The 17,710-nt window shown below is 55.3% G+C and overlaps 1 protein-coding gene across 1 annotated transcript in view; it reads left to right on the top strand.

The window, feature by feature from the left end:
• Positions 1-230: 230 nt before the first annotated feature.
• The window catches only part of Ccdc85c (coiled-coil domain containing 85C), a 73,115-nt gene continuing 55,635 nt past the window's right edge, over positions 231-17,710 (top strand). The window contains exon 1 of the mRNA XM_052738931.1: positions 231-1,083. Within this exon, the coding sequence (XP_052594891.1) occupies positions 288-1,083 (796 nt within the window). The 5' untranslated portion in view covers positions 231-287. The remainder of the gene's footprint in view (positions 1,084-17,710) is intronic.

Raw genomic sequence — 17,710 nt, 5'->3', positions numbered from 1 at the left:
CCGGGAGCGGGGCCGGGGGCGGGCCTCCGCCTGCTGCGCCCGAGCCGGGAGAGCCCGGGCACCGCGGCCACCGACGCAGCCACTGTCCCGTTCCCGAGCCTTGTGGCGCGCGCGGGCTCCTAGGTGACCCGAGAGGGGGCCGCGGGAGGGAGCGCGAGGCGGTGCGGTGCGGGCCGCACGCGTCCCCGGCCGCCCCCCGCGCGCGCGTGGCCGGGCCCAGAGAAGCCCCGGCGCGGGGAGCGCCGGCCCCGCGCGGGCGAGGGCGATGCCGCGGTGACGGCCCCGCCATGGCGAAGCCCCCGGCGGTGGCGGCGGCGGCTGCAGCGGCGGCGTCGGAGGAGCTGAGCCAGGTGCCGGACGAAGAACTGCTGCGCTGGAGCAAGGAGGAGCTGGCGCGGCGGCTGCGGCGCGCCGAGGGCGAGAAGGTGGGCCTCATGCTGGAGCACGGCGGCCTGATGCGCGACGTGAACCGGCGGCTGCAGCAGCATCTGCTGGAGATCCGTGGCCTCAAGGACGTGAATCAGCGGCTGCAGGACGACAATCAGGAGCTGCGCGAGCTCTGCTGTTTCCTGGACGACGACCGGCAGAAGGGGCGCAAGCTGGCGCGCGAGTGGCAGCGCTTTGGGCGCCACGCGGCCGGCGCTGTGTGGCACGAGGTGGCCCGCTCGCAGCAGAAGCTGCGGGAGCTCGAGGCGCGCCAGGAGGCCCTGCTTCGCGAGAACCTGGAGCTGAAGGAGCTGGTGCTGTTGCTGGACGAGGAGCGCGCGGCGCTGGCGGCGGCGGGGGGCGCTGGCGGCAGCGGCGGCGGCGCGGGCTCCCGCAGCTCCATAGACAGCCAGGCTAGCCTGAGCGGGCCGCTGGCGGGCAGCGCGGCGGGCTCTGGGGCCCGCGATGTTGGCGACGGCAGCAGTACGTCCAGTGCGGGCAGCGGCGGCAGCCCGGACCACCACCACCACGTCCCACCCGCGCTGCTGCCCCCCGGGCCGCACAAGGGTCCAGACGGCAAGGCCGGAGTCACGCGCCGGTCCCTGGATGACCTGTCGGCGCCGCCGCACCACCGAAGCATCCCTAACGGCCTGCACGGTAAGCACCGCGCCCGAATCGGAAGCCTAGGGGGTGTTGTGAAATGGTAGTTCCTGAACACCTCACGGGTTCGGGGTGGTGGGGGTCGTACCTCCAGACCCCTCTGCGGCTGGCATAGCAAATGGAGCATCCGGCGTGGTGGTGTCCCTGTCCAGCTGATACGGTAGAAAAGTTTCTCACCCACAGTTTTTTTGTGTTAGTGTCTGGCATTCCGATGTTGTCTAGGGGGTGTCTCCCATCCCACCTGAAAACACTTTGTGGGGCAGAGGGAAGTTTTTCTTGGAAGACTACGAAAGGGCCCTGAGTGAATTTCCCCTTCTTGTTGGAGCCATAAATGTTCCCCAAATGCAGTCTGCGCCCACTACTGCACTGTAGTTCTGTGCTTCCTTCCAGTCCAGTTTCCTCCCCTGCTTTCTTGCAGCCCTGTCTCCTCCTGGGCTGGGCTGGCCCACTGGCACTGGTGTCGAGACCTTGAGGCAGCTGGACCAGAGAGCCCTGGGCTAAGATGAGAGGCTTCCTGGCTTCCCCTAAATCCTGCGCTACTGGTTGGGACACCGTTCTCGACTTGGTCTCTACAGTATTCCCCAGAGGATATGGTTGGAATGGATTCTGACTTCTCAGTGTGCCTCAGTTTCCTTTCTTCCTTGCTTAGGAATCGGAGAGGCTGATCCCTACCTCAGCAGGGTGGGTGTGAGGTGGAGAGAGATAATGCCCCTGAAGAGATTTGGAAGCTTGATCGTCTTACAGGAAGTGCCGGGGTCATCTGTGGCTAGAGTGTGGGTGGGAGGTCAGCTCTGCCTGTGCCGAGGGTGTCCCTGCCGTAGTCCCTTCGATGGCTCTCTGCCCCGAATCTTCCCTCCTCTCCTGACTGCCGTACTTCCCTGCTTCCCCACAGTGTTCACAAGCCGGGTTCCCAGTGTTGGTGGCACCTGCTTCTGCCTGAACTCTTTGCTTGGTGGCAGAGAATAACCAGCCCTTTCTGTTTTCCTTTCTCTATCCAGACACTATCAAGGCTTAGAACTCTTCCCCAAAATGACAGCTAGAGCTGAGGACCAAGTTTTTTCTTGGTCCTGGCCAAGCCCTCTGCAGGCATATTGGGGTGGGGACAGGTAGGAGCTTCAGTCCTGGTGCAGGAGTGGGGGAAGCTTCCTCCTTATTTCCTGTCCAGAGTTTGTGACTTCAGGAAAGGATTGAGGCTAGAGGGATACTTTGTTACTGATTAGCAATCTACCATTGCAACTCAGGTTTCTTTTTGTAACACTGCATCCACAGGTCCTCCCCCTACAGCTACTCAGTCAAGCTCCATCTGCAGAGTTCCAGCATAATTTGTTGGGGATGCGCACCCCTCTTTACAGTGCTTGCATCTCTTTGGCTTCCCATTTCTGGGGGCTCTGGGAGGGTCAGTGTTCTGGGTCTTGATTTCCCCAAGTGCATCATAAAGGGAATCTTTGCAGTTAGGTAAAAATCCAGTGTTGCTGGTTTCCGGCTATGCCTGTCAGTAGCACTTGGCCAGAGTGATTCTCCGCAGGATACTGCCTTGCTTGAGTGTCTCCACCTCTTTGCAGATGGTCATGTTTTGTGCAAGGAGATGTGGCTCTGGCCCAGAGTTCCAGTTGCAGTAGTGAATAATGCAGCAATCGAAGGACCTGGCCAGGCTGGAGGTTTTCCACCCCACTGGGGATGGGTAGGGGTTGAAGTGTCCTGCTTCCTACAGACCCCATCCCCCCCCCCCAAGTCTCCTTGCAACAAAACTACTGCAGATTTTTGTAGTAGCCATGCTTTGCTTTGGCACAGAAATGAAAACTCAGCATTGTTGTTACAAATTTCAGTTACACACCGGATTGTTCTTTTTAGTTTTGTCTCTTGAAGTCAGTGGGTGGCCGTGAGATATCCTCCCTTCTAATGTGTACAGAATTCCAGGAAACGGGGAAAACCGGGCTTCTCTGCACTGGGACCTGAAGCCTCACATTGGCTTTGAAGAGCAGGCCTGAGCTGAGATAAAGAGAGTTCAGGTGGTGGCCAAAGCAGAGTCACACTGGGCTTAGTGCCTGGTCTTGATGTGCAGTCCCAGGAGCCCTGGGCAGCTAGCATTAGCCCTGTTTTACAGCTGTGCAAGGGGAGGCACAGAGAGGACCCCAGCCTTGTCTTGCTGGGATCTCTACCAGGGCCATCAGTGTTTCTGCCAAGAATGACTTGAGGCCCTTGTGGTTGTCATTTTTGCTTTCCTGTTAGTTAGTAACCAGGATGCCTCCTGTTCTTGATTCCTGGCCTGGCTGTGCCTCTTAACTCTCCCATTCGGGGAAGCGTTACTTACTTCCTTATCAGTGACCACAGAGTGGCTCATTGATAACCCAATTATGCACAGGGTCTGGACATCTTGACTCCCTCATGTATCTCGGGTAACTTGGTTGATTTTGCCTCTCTGTCCTTCTGGAAGGTGGAAGGCCGCCCACAGAGTCCTTTACTCCAGCAAGGTCAGTGAGGTTGGCACCTGCCCACAGTGGTCCCAGCAGTGGTTGGAGGAGTCGCTTGTGGGAGGCTTGCCAGCACAGTTTGGCTTCTCTTTGGAACTCTGCTTGCCTTTGAGGCTGCTTGTGGGCTTATCCACATCTGAGCTCCGTGTGTGGTGTGTGGCTACACCTGCTGCTGCTGAGCCAGGGAACTGAGGCCTTGCAGGTCCTCTCTGAGGACCAGTGCTACTGTGCCCACAGCCTGTAGGGTGTCCTGGAAGGTCTCAAGTAGCAGTGGTGGAGGTGGCCTGGTATTGGAGGCAGTCCTGGTTGAGGTGGGCTTGGCCAGCCTCTGAATGCATTATGCAAATAGGTCTCTTGGACAGGCACTGGGCCTGTGCTGGGATGCTTTTGAGAGGCACTGGGTCCATGCTGGCTAAAGTCAGGTATAGGGTGCCTTTGCTGGCATTCTAATGCAGCCCTGTAGGCTGAGACAATTTAGACATCAGAAATTCAGCCCCCTTTTCTTTCCCCATGTGAGGTGATTTTCAGACAAAAACATTTTTCCTCTGGGGGTGTAGGTCAGAGGTAGAGCATTCACTCAACACAGTATGGGACTCCATTGACAGCAGCACACACACACACACACACACACACACACACACACACACACACACGGCAGAAAAGAGAGCCTTTTCAGTCTGCTTTTCTTTTTCCTCCTGCCCTCTCCCATCTTTCTAGCCCCACCGCCCATCCCTTGCCCTTGGATGTGCCCTTCTCTCCTCTCCCTGCCCCCACCCCATGCCCTGCTCCCCTGTGGCTAACTCAGAACCTCCAGCAAGCCTGTGAGTAAGTGCTGTTTATCCTTTTGGGTTTGGGTTAAAATTTTGAGCCACTCAGAATGTGCAGGGTTTGATCTCCCGTTTGTGTTTTTGTTGGTTTTGGGAGGGTGGAGTAGGGGGTGGTCTGGGCCTTTAAAAAAAGACAGAGCAAGCTGGTAGTGAATAGGTCTTTTTTTTTTTTTTTTCAGGAGGCCTCAGGGCTCTACTAATAAGGCTGCCTCTCCCAAGCCTGCCAGCCTGGGGCAAAGGTCAGAGGAGATAATGGGCGGGTTATGCAAGCCTTCCCTTTTCTCCCAGCCTGACTCTGGTGGAGGGGTTTGTGAGATTGTCCATGGACTTGGGTGCTAGGTCCTCAGGGAGCAGGTGACCCACAAAGAACTTGGTACTTGTTGAGGGCTACCATGTGCTTCCAGGAGGCTTCTTTGGCAAACTGAGGCAAGCTTGAAGAGGGGTTGGACATTGCTTTGGTTCCCTCATGGCGGCTGGGGTCTGGAGTGAGTCTCAGGTCTTCTGTGTTCGCTGGCCCAGCTCATGTGTGAGCTCCGTGGGGGAGGGCACTCGAGGGGAAAGAGTCAGTTCTTCCCAGGGAGCTTTCTGCTCTCTCTTTTGGAGAGAGGCCTCCTCGGCAGGGACACGTGTCCCTCCACGTACCTTCTTCTTACATTCCCACTTTTCTACATCAGTCTGCCTTCCCATCACAGTGGTCATCCTGCCACAACTATGTCCCATGTTAGGTCTCTGAGCTCCTGGGACACAAACTTTGTGGAATATTGGTCCATGACCAGAATATTTTATGAGGAAACCAGCTCCTACACATACCTGTTTTCCTTCCTTCCTTCCCTCCTTTTCCTAAGACAGAGTTTCTCTAGTTCTGGCAGTCCTGGAACTCACTCTGTAGACCAGGCTGGCCTCAAACTCAAGAGATTCACTTGCCTCTGCCTCCCAAGAGCTGGGATTAAAGGTGGGTGCCTCTGCCCAGGCTTACATACCTGTTTTCTGCGTACACCACCACGCCTGTGGCTGCAGTCATTTATACGGTTCCTCGAAACTCAGGCAAGTTCCTGAACCAGTCATCTGCAAAATGGGAAACATGACAGACCTTTGGGAGGAGGGAGGGTGTCTCTGTGTGACAGCCTGAATGTACCTTTTCTGAGATGGAACACCCAGTGCCAAGCCTAAGGCCTAGCTGTGCAGCCTGCTGCCTGGGGCTCTAGCTCCAGGGTCAAGAGAGCCTGAATGAGCTCTGTCCTATCTGATCGGAGACTTTGGTAGCTTACTGACCTTCCAGGTCTCAGTTTCTTCATTTGTAATATCCTGCTCCTATAACTGGGCCTTTAAAGGAGGAGTCTGTGGCTTCTGTTCTCATTTGGATCCCTTTCTCATGCGGGGTATGGGTAGGGAACCCTCTAACCCATGCTTGTGAGTGGAGCCTTTGTGCCCAGTCCTGTCTCAGAGGCAAGGAGCTTGAACAGAAGAAAAATGGCTTTGTAGTTAAGAAGGAGCAGAATGGCTAAGTTCTGAAGGTGGGAACTGGAGCATCATGGGAAAATAACCTCAGAGGGGCTGAGGTTGGTGCTATGTGCCACCCTAAAATTCCAGTGACTTCGAGTTCAGTGCCTGCAAAGGACGATGGTCCGGATGAATCCTGCAGCCTCTAGAGCCAGGAGCCCTCCGTCAGGGGAGGTGTGTGATCGCCTGCCTGGACACTAGTGAAGAGCTTTCCTTTGGGGGGCACTTGAAGATGCCCAAGTCTTGGATTGTGTCAGGGGTGGGAGGCAACCGGGAGTGGGAGCTGACCTCACAGTTGGCCCTTTAAGCAGGAAGGGAAACATTAGCGCAAGTTTAATGAGCATCTATAGTCTGAAGTTCTCAGTGCCTCCACAGTGATTCATGTCATCTGGCTTGGGAGTAGCAGTTAAGGAGCGTCTATCTGGTGCATGTCCTGTAGGCTGGGCTAAGGGCAGGAACAAGAAGCTTAGGGCCCCAGGATGGCCATGACTCTAGCAGTGGCCTTAGGAAAGAACCTTTGCTTTAGGTGAACCTAAAGTCTGCTCCAAGTCCTGCCTCCCGTCTGCCTCCTTGGACCTCTGACTTGTAGTGTTGGGTGGTCCTGGGCTCCAGGGACATCACAGACACTTGTGGGAGACGTTTTGTCTACATCCCAACCAGAGCTCTGTCCTCATTACAGAATAATTAGGACACATGATCAAACTTTTGTTGGGATCAAGGTCTGTGACCTGTGCAGGGACTGCCCTGGGGGGGGGTCTCAGGAATACAGGTAGCTAGTTATCATTTTCCTGAGGTTTGGGGACAAGGGGACCTCAGTGGAAGCCACAAGGCTTGGAAACAGGAACAAAATCCTCTCCTAAAGCGATGGGATTTTTTTTTTTTTTAATTTTTTAAAAAGATTTTCAACAGATGCAGTGGTGCAAGACTTCCATCTCAGCAGTCTGGAGGCAGATGCAGGCAGATCTCTGTGGGTTCAGGCCAGCTAGGGCTACAGAGTGAAACCCTCCCTTAAAAAACGTTCTTATTTTATGTGTGTTTTGGCTGCTTGTGTATAAGTGCACCACGTGTGTGCAGTGTGCTGGTGCAAGTCAAAAAAGTGTGTAGGATCCCCTGGAACTGAAGTTACAGGTGGTTGTAAGCCACCATGTGGGTGCTAGGAACCTAACCAGAGTCTTCTGCAAGAGCGATGAGTGCTCTTAACCACTAAGCCATCTCTCTAGCTTGTTCTTGTGATCTTAACGTCAGGGATAGCCCCACCACTTCCTCTAAGCTGTCCCCCAACCTTGTCCCTATTATATTCTCTCTCCCTATAGGTGTGTGGTCTGGACAGATGGGGAGCTGCGTCACCCAGGGGTAGGTACCTGGTTTTAAAGAGTCCCCACTGGTCTCCAGCTCTCTGGGAAGCAGGGCAGGAAGACCTGGAGTGCTGCCCATTCTTGAGCAGATTCTCTGGAAACGTTGTGTATCCCCTGTTTCACTAAGGTACAGGCCGCACCCTGGAGGCCGGCAACTCTACTTCCTGGTCTTTCATTCTGGGTCTCAGATGGCCTGTCAGGCTGGCATTTCCGTCTTCTCAGCTCATTCCCTTCTCCCTAGCACTGTGGGGGCAGGTCTGGGAGTCCCTCTGTGCCTTGCTGCTGGGTCCCCCCCCCCCCCTTGGCCCTCCCTGTCAATCAGTGCTGTCCTAGAGAGTAGATGGCACTCAGAGTGCTGGCGTCTTGGAGTGGAGGAAATGCCTGGCCAGCCAGAGCCGGAAACCCTGAGCAAGCTGTGTGGAATCCTCTGGCTCTAGGGAGGAAGCTGGGAGGGAAGGGGACCCACCCTTGGGTCTGTCATTCCGGTCTGTCATTCGTGTCTGTCCATTTGGGAGCCTGGGGTCCCGGTCCTCTTGACTCCCAGACTTGGCACTGGGGGTGGGGGTGGGGGTGAAAGGGCTGGCTCTCAAACTGTCTTTTGGCTACAAATTGGTGCCTTCTTGTTGCAAAGAACGGATGTTTTACTTGCCCCTTAAAACAGCTGGGCCCTTAGGGTCCTCAGTTTGGGACAGCACTGAGGCTCCTGGGGCTGCCTGTGACTACTACACACACACACACCAGTGCTCTGAGATGATGACCTGACCTGTGCTGATGAGGCCAGGACTCTGTTTAGGTCACACCACTCCTTCTGAGGGCCTGATGGAATTTCTGACCTCCGCTATCTGATGGACTCTGCTTAGAGCTTAAGGTGCGGAGTTTAGGGCCACACTGAGCTTCCTTTTCGGGCAGGTTTGTTTGCTGTGGCTGAGGCTGCCCGCCTCTGCTCCTGTGCCCCCTCCCCACCGCCTAGAACCCTCCTGAGTAGAGCGCAGCCAGTGGGTACCGTCTGGTCTTCTGGAGTACCAAACAGGTGTGCACTCAGTACTGGAGCCAGGGAAAGGGGCCCCCCGTAGAAAGGCTGGGGAGCACCCTCTCATATTCTAAACTGGATGGAGGCCAAGCCACTTAGGTCACCTCCCTTCCCCCCCCCCCCCCCCCCCCGCCCCCTGCATTTACTATTCTTGGCACCAAATGGTCTTTATCTTCTTCCAAAAAATGAAACCTGCCAAGGTGGTGGTGTGTGTACAAGCGTGTGTACCTTCTCAGTCTCTTTGCTTGTCTGGGGTTCCTCATCTGCTTCTTCTTCTTCTTCTTTTTTTTTTTGTTTTTTTTGAAACAGGGTCTCATTATGTAGCTCTGGCTGGCCTGGAACTCACTATGTAGTCCAGGCTACCTTGAAGGTACAGAAATCTGCCTGCGTCTGCTGGGGTTAAAGGCATGTGCCACCACACCTGGGTGAAAAACAAACAAACAGACAAACAAACAGACAAACAGAACCTCTTGTTTGGGTTCATTCTCAGAGCAGGTACCAGGGCTCTGGTAGTTGCTGCGGCTTCTGGGTCTTGTGGGCAGTGAGAGCCAGAGTCCTTACAGAAGGCTCTGGAGAAACCTGTGGAAACATAGGGGCCACTGATCTGGGTTCTATCTGTTGATCAGTCAGTGGAGGATGCTGGCCCATGGTGGGGCATCCCAGGTCTTGGGGGGGGGTGTCACCTGGGGCGGGGGGTCAGAGGCCAGTGTCAGTTCAAGGTGGAGGTAAGCTGGTTTGTGTAGCCCCCTCACTGACCTGTGCTGTGTGGGTACCCAAGGACACAGCTCTGATGGGCCCATTTGAGGGCTTGAAAGCAGCCGCAGGAAGCCAGGACCACTTCTCAGGCTGTACATAGGTCAGCTTGCACCTCCCACCCCCACCAAAGCACCTCTAAGTTATAGCTGGGCACAGATGCTCCACCCCTCTAATGCTCAGGACAAGCCTGCCCTGAAGGGAGTGGTAATGGCTTTTCGGCTGTATTCAAGGGGACAGATGCAGGCAGGGCCGGTAGCTCAGAGATGGCAGCTATTGAGAAGAGTCGACCCATTTCCAGAAATAGAACCTCTACTGTCAGGGGATTCATCTCTTTGTCTCCCCAAATCTGTCTTCCCGTCAGCTTCCACGTTGTAAGGCAAGAAGGAGGCTCGCTCTTGTCTAGGAATCAGAGGCAACAGCGAGCACCCTGCTCCCCTCCCCGGCACAAGGGCTTGATTGTGCGCGGGCCCTGAATGCACCCGCCTGTCACCATGTGCGGCACCGGTGGCCTCCCTAATGAGCCCGCTCTGGGAGTGGCCCTTTGTGGCAGGTTCCGGCCTCACTGCCTGGGCCAAGGCTCCATTTCCCAGCCGCTTGGCTGCTTAATGCCTCTCCATAGCTGGCGGGACCATGGGCAGCCGGCTCCGCATGCCTATCCTTTTTTGTGTCCCATATTTTCAGCAATGTACACGCCCCACCTTTGTGCACGTTCAGAAGTAAGGAGGGTCTTACTTTTTCGGCTCCTCTGTCCGAGCTGGCAGAGCAAGCCCCCCTTCCTCTGGCTTTAGGTCAGCTCCTCCTGTGGGGACACCCCTCCCCCGCATTGTCTCCTTTCTTTTGTTCCCTTTGGGTCTCTCCCCAGCTCCTTCTCTGCAAACAGGCTAGTGTTTCCTTGTCCAAAGCAATAAAACAAAACCCGCCCTTCTACTATCCTGCTCTCCTCTCTGGGGTGGGGGGAAGCTCACCTCCTCATGGACTGGAATTTCTGCTGCTCCTTGTAGCGGACCCTGGGAAAGGTGGCTCAGGTTAGTAGCTTCCATTCCCGTAGCATCTGATGCCCCTCTGACGGTTGTCTTCTGGGACCCAGGGTGTGCCAGTTACCCCTTCCCCGACTTCCCGGCAGCAATGGTGGTTTTTTTTTTTTTTTTCTCTCTCTCTCCAGTCTGAGTTTTTGCCTCTGGTTGTCCATTCTGGGACTGCTGGCTACCATCCTGGCCACCTGTATCCTGTGGATTTGGGCCCCTGCCTCTGACCTGTGTCCCCATACTGTCCGCCTGGCTTCACTTCAAGGTCTCTCCGTTGTAGCCCTGAGCTGTCTGTCCCTTGCCGCAGGTGGCCTCTTCAATCTAGTGCTGATCACAGTGAGGCGGGGTGGAGCAGTGTGCCTCCGTGCAGGAGCACCCGTGCCTTTGGAAACTGTTTACATGGCGCTAAAGAAGAGCCTGCCCTGGACAGCTCTGCAGGACAGTGCTGCTGCAGCTCATTCCTGCTGGGTTCGGGGACTTCCATTTGCCCACACAAGTTGGGACATCTGAGCTTAGACTTGGGAACTGCAGCCCATCCCCACCGATCTCAGTGACTTGTCATCCTGGGTCCTGGAGTTCTGGTCTTAAGCCTGCTGCTCACTGTTCAGATACACCTCAGGCCCTTCTATGACGTCCCTTTCCTCCTACCTCTGCATGCTTTTCACAGAGGCTTAGGTTGGTCCTCCAGGCGGACAGGCACAGGATGCGTGACATGTGGCCCTCATCCATTCTGTGCCTGTGGGAAGCCTTTGTGTCCTGAGCCAGGGTCAGGGCGGGTGCCCTGTGGTAGTGGGCACCAGGCTTGCCCATGTGGAGGGCATGGCTGGGGGCCATATGTCTGCACGAAACTCAAGCACTGAGAGGATCCCCTGGCTCCTGGGGTCCCCTCCAGAACTCAGCCAACTGATTCCCGGCTGCCAGCTTTTTATTTTTCAAAGGAGGCCAAGAAGGGTGCAGCATCAGGAAACAAAGAAAATGGTTTGTAAACTGAAGGGGTCACGGGGTAGGGGGTGGACACAGGCCAGTGGCATGCTGCCTTCCCCGTTTTCCCTTTTAGAGGAGAGGCCAAAGACTTGCCCTGGACACACTGCCGCTGCTTTCACTGCCATTGATTACCCGTGGTGGCCAAGACTGTGACTGGCAAGTGGGCATACCCCTCTTGGGGTTAAATGATCTTCCAGGGTCCAGCTGTGGGCCATTTCTCTAGCTGTCTCTGGTGATGAGTCCATTAGATGCCACACCTGGGGCTCTGCACCCCCCCTCCCCTCGGGCTGAGCCTGCTCTGCGTGCATATGCGTGTGTGTGTGTGTGTGTGTGTGTGTGTGTGTGTGTGTGTGTGTGTGTGTGTTTCAGGGTGACATTGATCTGATCTCAGTGATGTAGCCTAGAGAGAGACTAGACATGAGGTCCTACAGCCTGTAGGGGTGAGCAGGACACTGGGGTGTCCCTGGCCCTGTGGGAGTCACAGGAAAGCTCCTTCTTAGCTTTGGTCTTGCTTTGTATAACAGCTGCACTGTGAAGTGGAGGGGACCTGAGGGGAGCCGGGGCATGGATCCTTGGTGCCAGTGGCCCTGGAGGCCTCTGGTACTCTTGCTCCCTCCCCCCCAGTCTCTTGATTCTCCTTCTCTTCTCCTCGAGGGCATTGCCCTGCTCAGCTAGCCCCCTCTGCAGAGTTTCCTGGGAATGACCAGTGCTGCAGGCTCTAAGTGTGGTGATTTCTCCTGAGACAGTCTGGGGGAGCCACTCCAGGAATGTGGTTGGAATGCCCTGATCTCTCCTCCAGTATCTCCACCCTGGGAGGTGGTCTCCAAAGCTGACAACCTCTTTGATCCGCAGACCCCCTCACCCCTTCCCACCTGGTTAGGAGCTTGTCCCATGGGTGCTGGCCTGGTTGTGTGCGTTGTGACCAACTGCAGAGTGAGCCAAGCTCAATGTATGATTCCTGTATGAAACAAAACAAAACAAAACAAAACCCCGTGTTTTTTGTGAACAGGAAGAAGCAAGGGTGGGGTTGGGAGAGGGGAAGGGAAGGCCGACCTCCCACTGGTTGCCAATGGTCTTTGGATTCCTGGCACTCCTGTGGCAGTCAGGGATACTGGAATCTTTCTTAACTTTTGGGGTTCCCCTGCTGCTCCTTGTCATCCTTGTCTAGGTCTGTGTGCACTGGCCGAATGCTCAGTGGCCCCTGTAGCTTATCGCTGGGGCAACCTCGAGACCCTTTGTTGAGGGAATGGCAGGCTTCAGGGATCCCCCACCTCCAGCTCCACAGAAGACTGTGCCACTCATTCCTTGTCCCAGGGACACAACCAACCAGCTTTCTTCACGGCCCGTGGCTCAGAACAGACGAAGAACCCCAGCTGTTGGGTTAGTGAGCCCAAGGCCCGGACAAAACAGAAAGCAACTCACAGTGAGGAAACCCCACAGGACACAGGGTGGGAAGTGGGAGGAAGAGTGGAGCATCGGGTGTCCTGAGCTGGCTGAGCACCCTGGATGTCCCAGCATCCTCGTGTATGCCGTTGACTGACAAACTGTGTGCCCCTCACCATTTCTGTCTTTGGAGGCTACCCTGGTGACATTGTGCCTCTTTCTTGAGGGTGTGTATAGGGGTGTGTGTGTATGTGTATGTATGTATGTAGGTGTGTGTATATATGTGTGTGTAGATGTGTGTGTTTGAGAGAGTGTGTGTGTGTGTGTGTATGTATGTGTGTAGGTGTGTGTGTGTATGTGTGTGTGTTGGGGGGGGCTTTAGCTTTAGGCTGTTTTCATGTGCATCCTAGCTTCCCCGTGAGTTTCTTTCTCATGATGAGTTTATTTCTACCTTGGTCTCTTCCCAGTTTCCCCTTATCTCGCTTTACTAATCTGTGGGTTGAGGTGGTTGCATCAGGTCTCTGGTGGCCAGAGACCCTTGAGAACTTGAGAAAGATCTAGAAGTCCAAGCCTTTCTTGGTTGTGAGCCTCACTTAGGTGGCTGCTCCCAGATTAGCCACATTCCCTGTCCAGACAAACCAGTAGTATCTTTTGTATCCCCACGTCCCCATCCGTTCCTGTTGTTTGGGGCTTTACGGACCTACAGTCCACTATGACTGACTTTCTGGCCTCAGGCTGTCACTTTCCAAGTGCTTAGCCAGTTGGGGGCCTGGTCTGACCCAGATCAGAAGTAGCAGCCACAGGATCGCAGGATCATTTGCCACTGCACCCACACCAGGCCCCACGGGGTGTTTGATTTCTCCTGCCCTCCCCTCCCTACCCGCATCACCTGCCAGTACCCCACCCTTCCCCCAAACAGCCCTGGGAGGCAGGGGGACTAAAGACCGGAGAGACTCACGTGCTTCTTTTTAAGAAAAATTGATTGTTTGTGCACATCAGTGTGTGTGTGTGTGATGCCTGGACCATGGCACACCTGTGGAGGTTGAGGATAACTTTCAGGAGTGACTTTTCTTCTGCCACCATGGGATTTGAGGATTGAACTCATGTCATCAGGCTTTCCGGGACAAGTCCCTCTACCTGCTGAGCCATCTTATTGGCCCCTTCTTTTGAATGTTGACCTCGCTCCTGAGCACCTGGCCTCTGGAGACTCGAATGTGTTAATAGGCTCTCTCTCTCTCTCTCTCCTTATATGAACCTGCCCTGGCTGTTGTTTAACTCAGTGAAAAAGGCTCAGGAGTGAGCGGCAGGGCTGGCCTCAGGGCAAAGAGAAAGTCATTTTTGCATCCCGTAGACACCTTTGACTCCAAATGGTGAAATGCAGCCAGTCCCCTCTGGGGCTCCCAGGACCCGGAGCCAGGTCCCTAAAGCCTCAGCTAGTACTGAACTGTCTCTGTACCGTCCTGAGCAGGGAGATCAGGTGGGTGGGGGGGGTGCTGTATGCAGTGTGGATTCCCAGGTGTGATTCGAATCCCAGGAGAGAGCATGGCCGCATGAGATTTCATCACACCGCCCAGAGCCAAGTACAGTTTAAAACTTGCTAATTATTTTGGGGATTTTCCACCCAAAGTCCTTAGGCACCGCGGTCAACTGTGGATGATTAGAACCGGGGAAAGTAAGACCGAGGATAAGCGGGACGCTCGTACCCAGGGGCCGCATGCGTTTTTGGCCTCCTCATGAAGGAGGAAGGCTGTCTTCCCCTGTCTGTCCTCCTGTGTTCAGCATGGGCACTCTTCATTTGCCCTTCAGGGGCTGCAGATTGGCAGCCAGCAGAGTACAAATGGCAGGTCTTGCCTTGGGAAGGTGGGTGCAGGTGTGCAGCCTTGCAGGCCGAGGCAGCTGGCAGGGCCTGGTAGGGGGCTCGGTGGGCGCTGTTATCCAAGTAGCAGCCATGTCTGAGACTGCTGCGTGTGGGGGACTCTAGGCTAGACTGGCCGCCGCCGCCTGCCACACTGTCCTACTTTTGTGTATTTGGATGAGCCTGTGGGAGAGCTGGAAGCAGACCCTCTGTCATTCTGGGGAAATTGGAACAGACAGAGAGATCCTCAAGCCCTGTGGGCCTCTGTTAGCCTCTGCCCTTGTTCTGAGAAGCATGGCTGCCTGGAGGTGTCTGTCCAGGCCTCTGGAGTCTGTGGGCTTCTCCACCCCAAAGCCTTTCCTCTGGAACCTCGAAGGCGGTGTTTCACAAGCAAACTGGGGATCTGTTAGGGGTCAGGCAGCGTGGCTGTGTGGAGCGGGGAGCTCTGTTCCTGTACCTGACTCAGCTGTCGCCCATGGAGCAGACTCACTTTTTCCCCTTAAGATTCGTTTTTATTATTTTTATATATGTGTCTGTGTCTGTGAATGAATACCGAGAGTGTGTAGAAGTCTGTGGAAGTCAGAAGAGGCCGTAGGATCCCTTGAAGCTGGAGTTAGAGGGAGTTGTGAGCCACTTGACAGCTCCACACGGGTGCTGGGAACCTAATTCAGGTCCTCTGGAAGAGCAGGCTTTGCTCTTTTTTTTTTTTTTTTTTTTTTTGAGACAGGGTTTCTCTGTGTAGTTTTGGTGCCTGTCCTGGATCTCACTCTGTAGCCCAGGCTGGCCTTGAACTCACAGAGATCCGCCTGGCTCTGCCTCCCGAGTGCTGGGATTAAAGGTGTGCGCCAATGCCGCCCAGCCTCCGTCTGCGCTTGACTGCTGAGTCGTCTCTCCATCCTCTGAAGGGGACTCTTTTTTTTCTTTTCTCTCTATTGTTTGTCTATTTGTTCTTTTTTGAGACAGGGTCTCATTATGTAGCTCCAGCTGTCCTGGAACTCACTATGTAGACCAGGCAGGCCGGCCTCGAACTCACACATCCTCCTGCCTAAAGGCGTGTGCCACCACTCCTGAATTGAAGTGGGCTCTTGACTTAAGAGATTTCCAAGGGTCTAGGCCATGGAGTACATGTGTGCAGTTCCTTGGTTTTTTTTTTTTTTCCTTTTAGAAACTAATAAGGTAATTTACAAGCAAGACCTCCGTCCGAGGTGTTGGAGGAGACATTGTTAGCCTTAGGTGCAGAAGCAGGCTCTGTGGGCTGTAGCAGGTGCTTTTCAACTTGCAAAGGATGGGGGGCCTGGGCCTTTGAGGGGGAAGGCTGCTGGGACCTGGAGAAGTGTCACCCAGGGAGTCCTGCCTGGAACCCGGGCTGTCCTGAGGCAGAGCTGTGTAAGGTAAGACATCCCAGTACCCACTGCTTCCCCGCATCAGTTTTACCCATGTAGAGGCCTGGGAGACATGCAGCCCCTAGCAGGCCTGGTGGGGAAGTGGTGGGGAAGGGGGAGTGGATGTCGGTTCTTGCTCTGCCTATTTTTCTCGTGTTGGCATCAACCCCCCCCCCCCCCCCCCCCCCCCCCCCCCCCGCACTGTACCCTTGTCCATAGGAACAGGCAGAGCCGCTGGTTTAAAAAGGTAGGGACCCTCTGCAGGCTCAAGGTTACCTGTACCTTCTAAAGGTCCAGCTTCCCTTAGTCACAGGGTCTTGAGGGCAGGAGCATGGGTGGGGGAAAGAGCAGCCCGTGGCAGCCTGACCAACCTGCTCTCCTCAGTGCTAGCTGCTCCTCTCAGCATAGCCTCAGTGGCACAGACGGCAGAGGCCATGTGTGCCGTGTGCGAGGGCCTTCTTTCCAAACGTGTGCAGTTGTCGGTCAAGAGCTCTGGGAGGAGGGGCCCTCACCTGCCTTGGTCTTGCGAATGTTCTCCCAAGGGGCCGTGTTTTTCATCTCACTCTCCATGCTGCTCTCCCGTATGCCGTGGTGAGTTCCCAGGTGTGGGTCTTCATCATGCGTCCCCATTCCATGTGCCTCAGTGTCCCCGCTATGGGAGAGGGCTTTAGTGGTTCAGTACCCTGACTTTCAAAATTCTGGGTCAAGCTTGCTCCAGCGGCCGTACCACCTGCTGTGAAGGCCATTAATGGCAGATGGGACCCCTGTGCCTCGGGTGCTTGCTGTGGTCTGGTTCTCTAGTCCCTAAGCTGCATCTCACTTGGCTGTGTGTGGGAGACAGATGGAGGGCTGTCTCCATTGCAGGAAGAGCAGGGCACAATTCTCTGTTGGAACCCTGGAGCAGTCAGGGACCTGGTCTATTCAAGTAGGCTGTGGACTCACCCCGAGTCTGTTGCAAGGCACCCCTTCTTTGAAGTTCATTTTTGGGACCCCCCGACATTGCCCGCAGACCAGTCTGCTCCCTTCCCGGGCTTCAAAATCACATGGTGTGGGTGTCATTCAAGGTGGGGAAAAGTGAGCTGGGAACAATATTCTGTCCAACTGCTGCTCACGATCCCGGTGCACCTTATGTCCTGAGTGTCTCCACCTCTCCACCTCCCTTCAGGCTGTGGTCCAGGGAAGAAGGGGCCCCAGGTCTGTGACTCAGTCGTCTTCCTGCTGTGCTGGCTAGAGTGCTGGCTTGGTTTTTGTCATGCTGACTTGCTGGGCAGGTCCCGGGTGAGAGGTGACTTGGCTGACACCCTGAGGCTGCCACCAAGGTCGAAAGGGCCCTTGCACCCGAGCTGTGGTTGTGTGTCCACCGGTGTGACCCCAGACAAGTCACACAAAGCCACGCGCCTCAGTTTCCACCTCTGCACATTGTTCTGTTGTTGGGCTGATGAGGGAGGGCCACGAACAAGGTGTGTGCATAGTGACATCAGCCTTTTCAAAGCTGAGAAACTTGATGATTGTCCCTTCCCCAAGCCCACCCGTTCTGCTTCTGTGCACAGTTAAGCTCCTTTCCCACAGCCCCGACTTCGCTTGTTCTTAAACGACAGCTGTCTGTCTCGGCACACTAGAGCGATAACCGTTTTCTGCCCCAGTCCCCGGACAGCCTCTGTGCTACGGTGGTGTGGTTGTGGTGACCCGGTGACGGTCGGTAAGCCTGGGTCTCCACTTCCCCCAGGAAAGCCCGCTGTTGAATTGGATGCATAAGGTAGCCATTCTTTTTGGAGGTTGGCCCTCATCTCCCTTGTGAGCAGTGGGCAGCTGTGTGGACTTGGCAGGTGAGACACCAGTAGAAAACTCAGGAGTCTCTTGACTCCGAAACCCATATAGCCGATTTCTCCTGGTAGGCCATATGCCCCAGATGTTGGCTCTGCCTTTGTTTGGATCCGCGATGGCAGCCCCCATCTCCCCACAATGATGAGCACATGCCTTGCTTATCCAATAGGTGCTTCAGGGTTACCGGAATCTCCGCTGGTGTGATGGGCCACCGTCTGGGTTGTGGACTGGC

The sequence above is a fragment of the Peromyscus californicus genome, unplaced genomic scaffold (assembly GCF_007827085.1).
Source record: "Peromyscus californicus insignis strain IS unplaced genomic scaffold, ASM782708v3 Scaffold_15__1_contigs__length_86483966, whole genome shotgun sequence".
NCBI lineage: Eukaryota > Metazoa > Chordata > Mammalia > Rodentia > Cricetidae > Peromyscus > Peromyscus californicus.
Note: the sequence above shows the minus strand (reverse complement) of the source record. Positions and strands in the feature narration are given on the sequence as shown.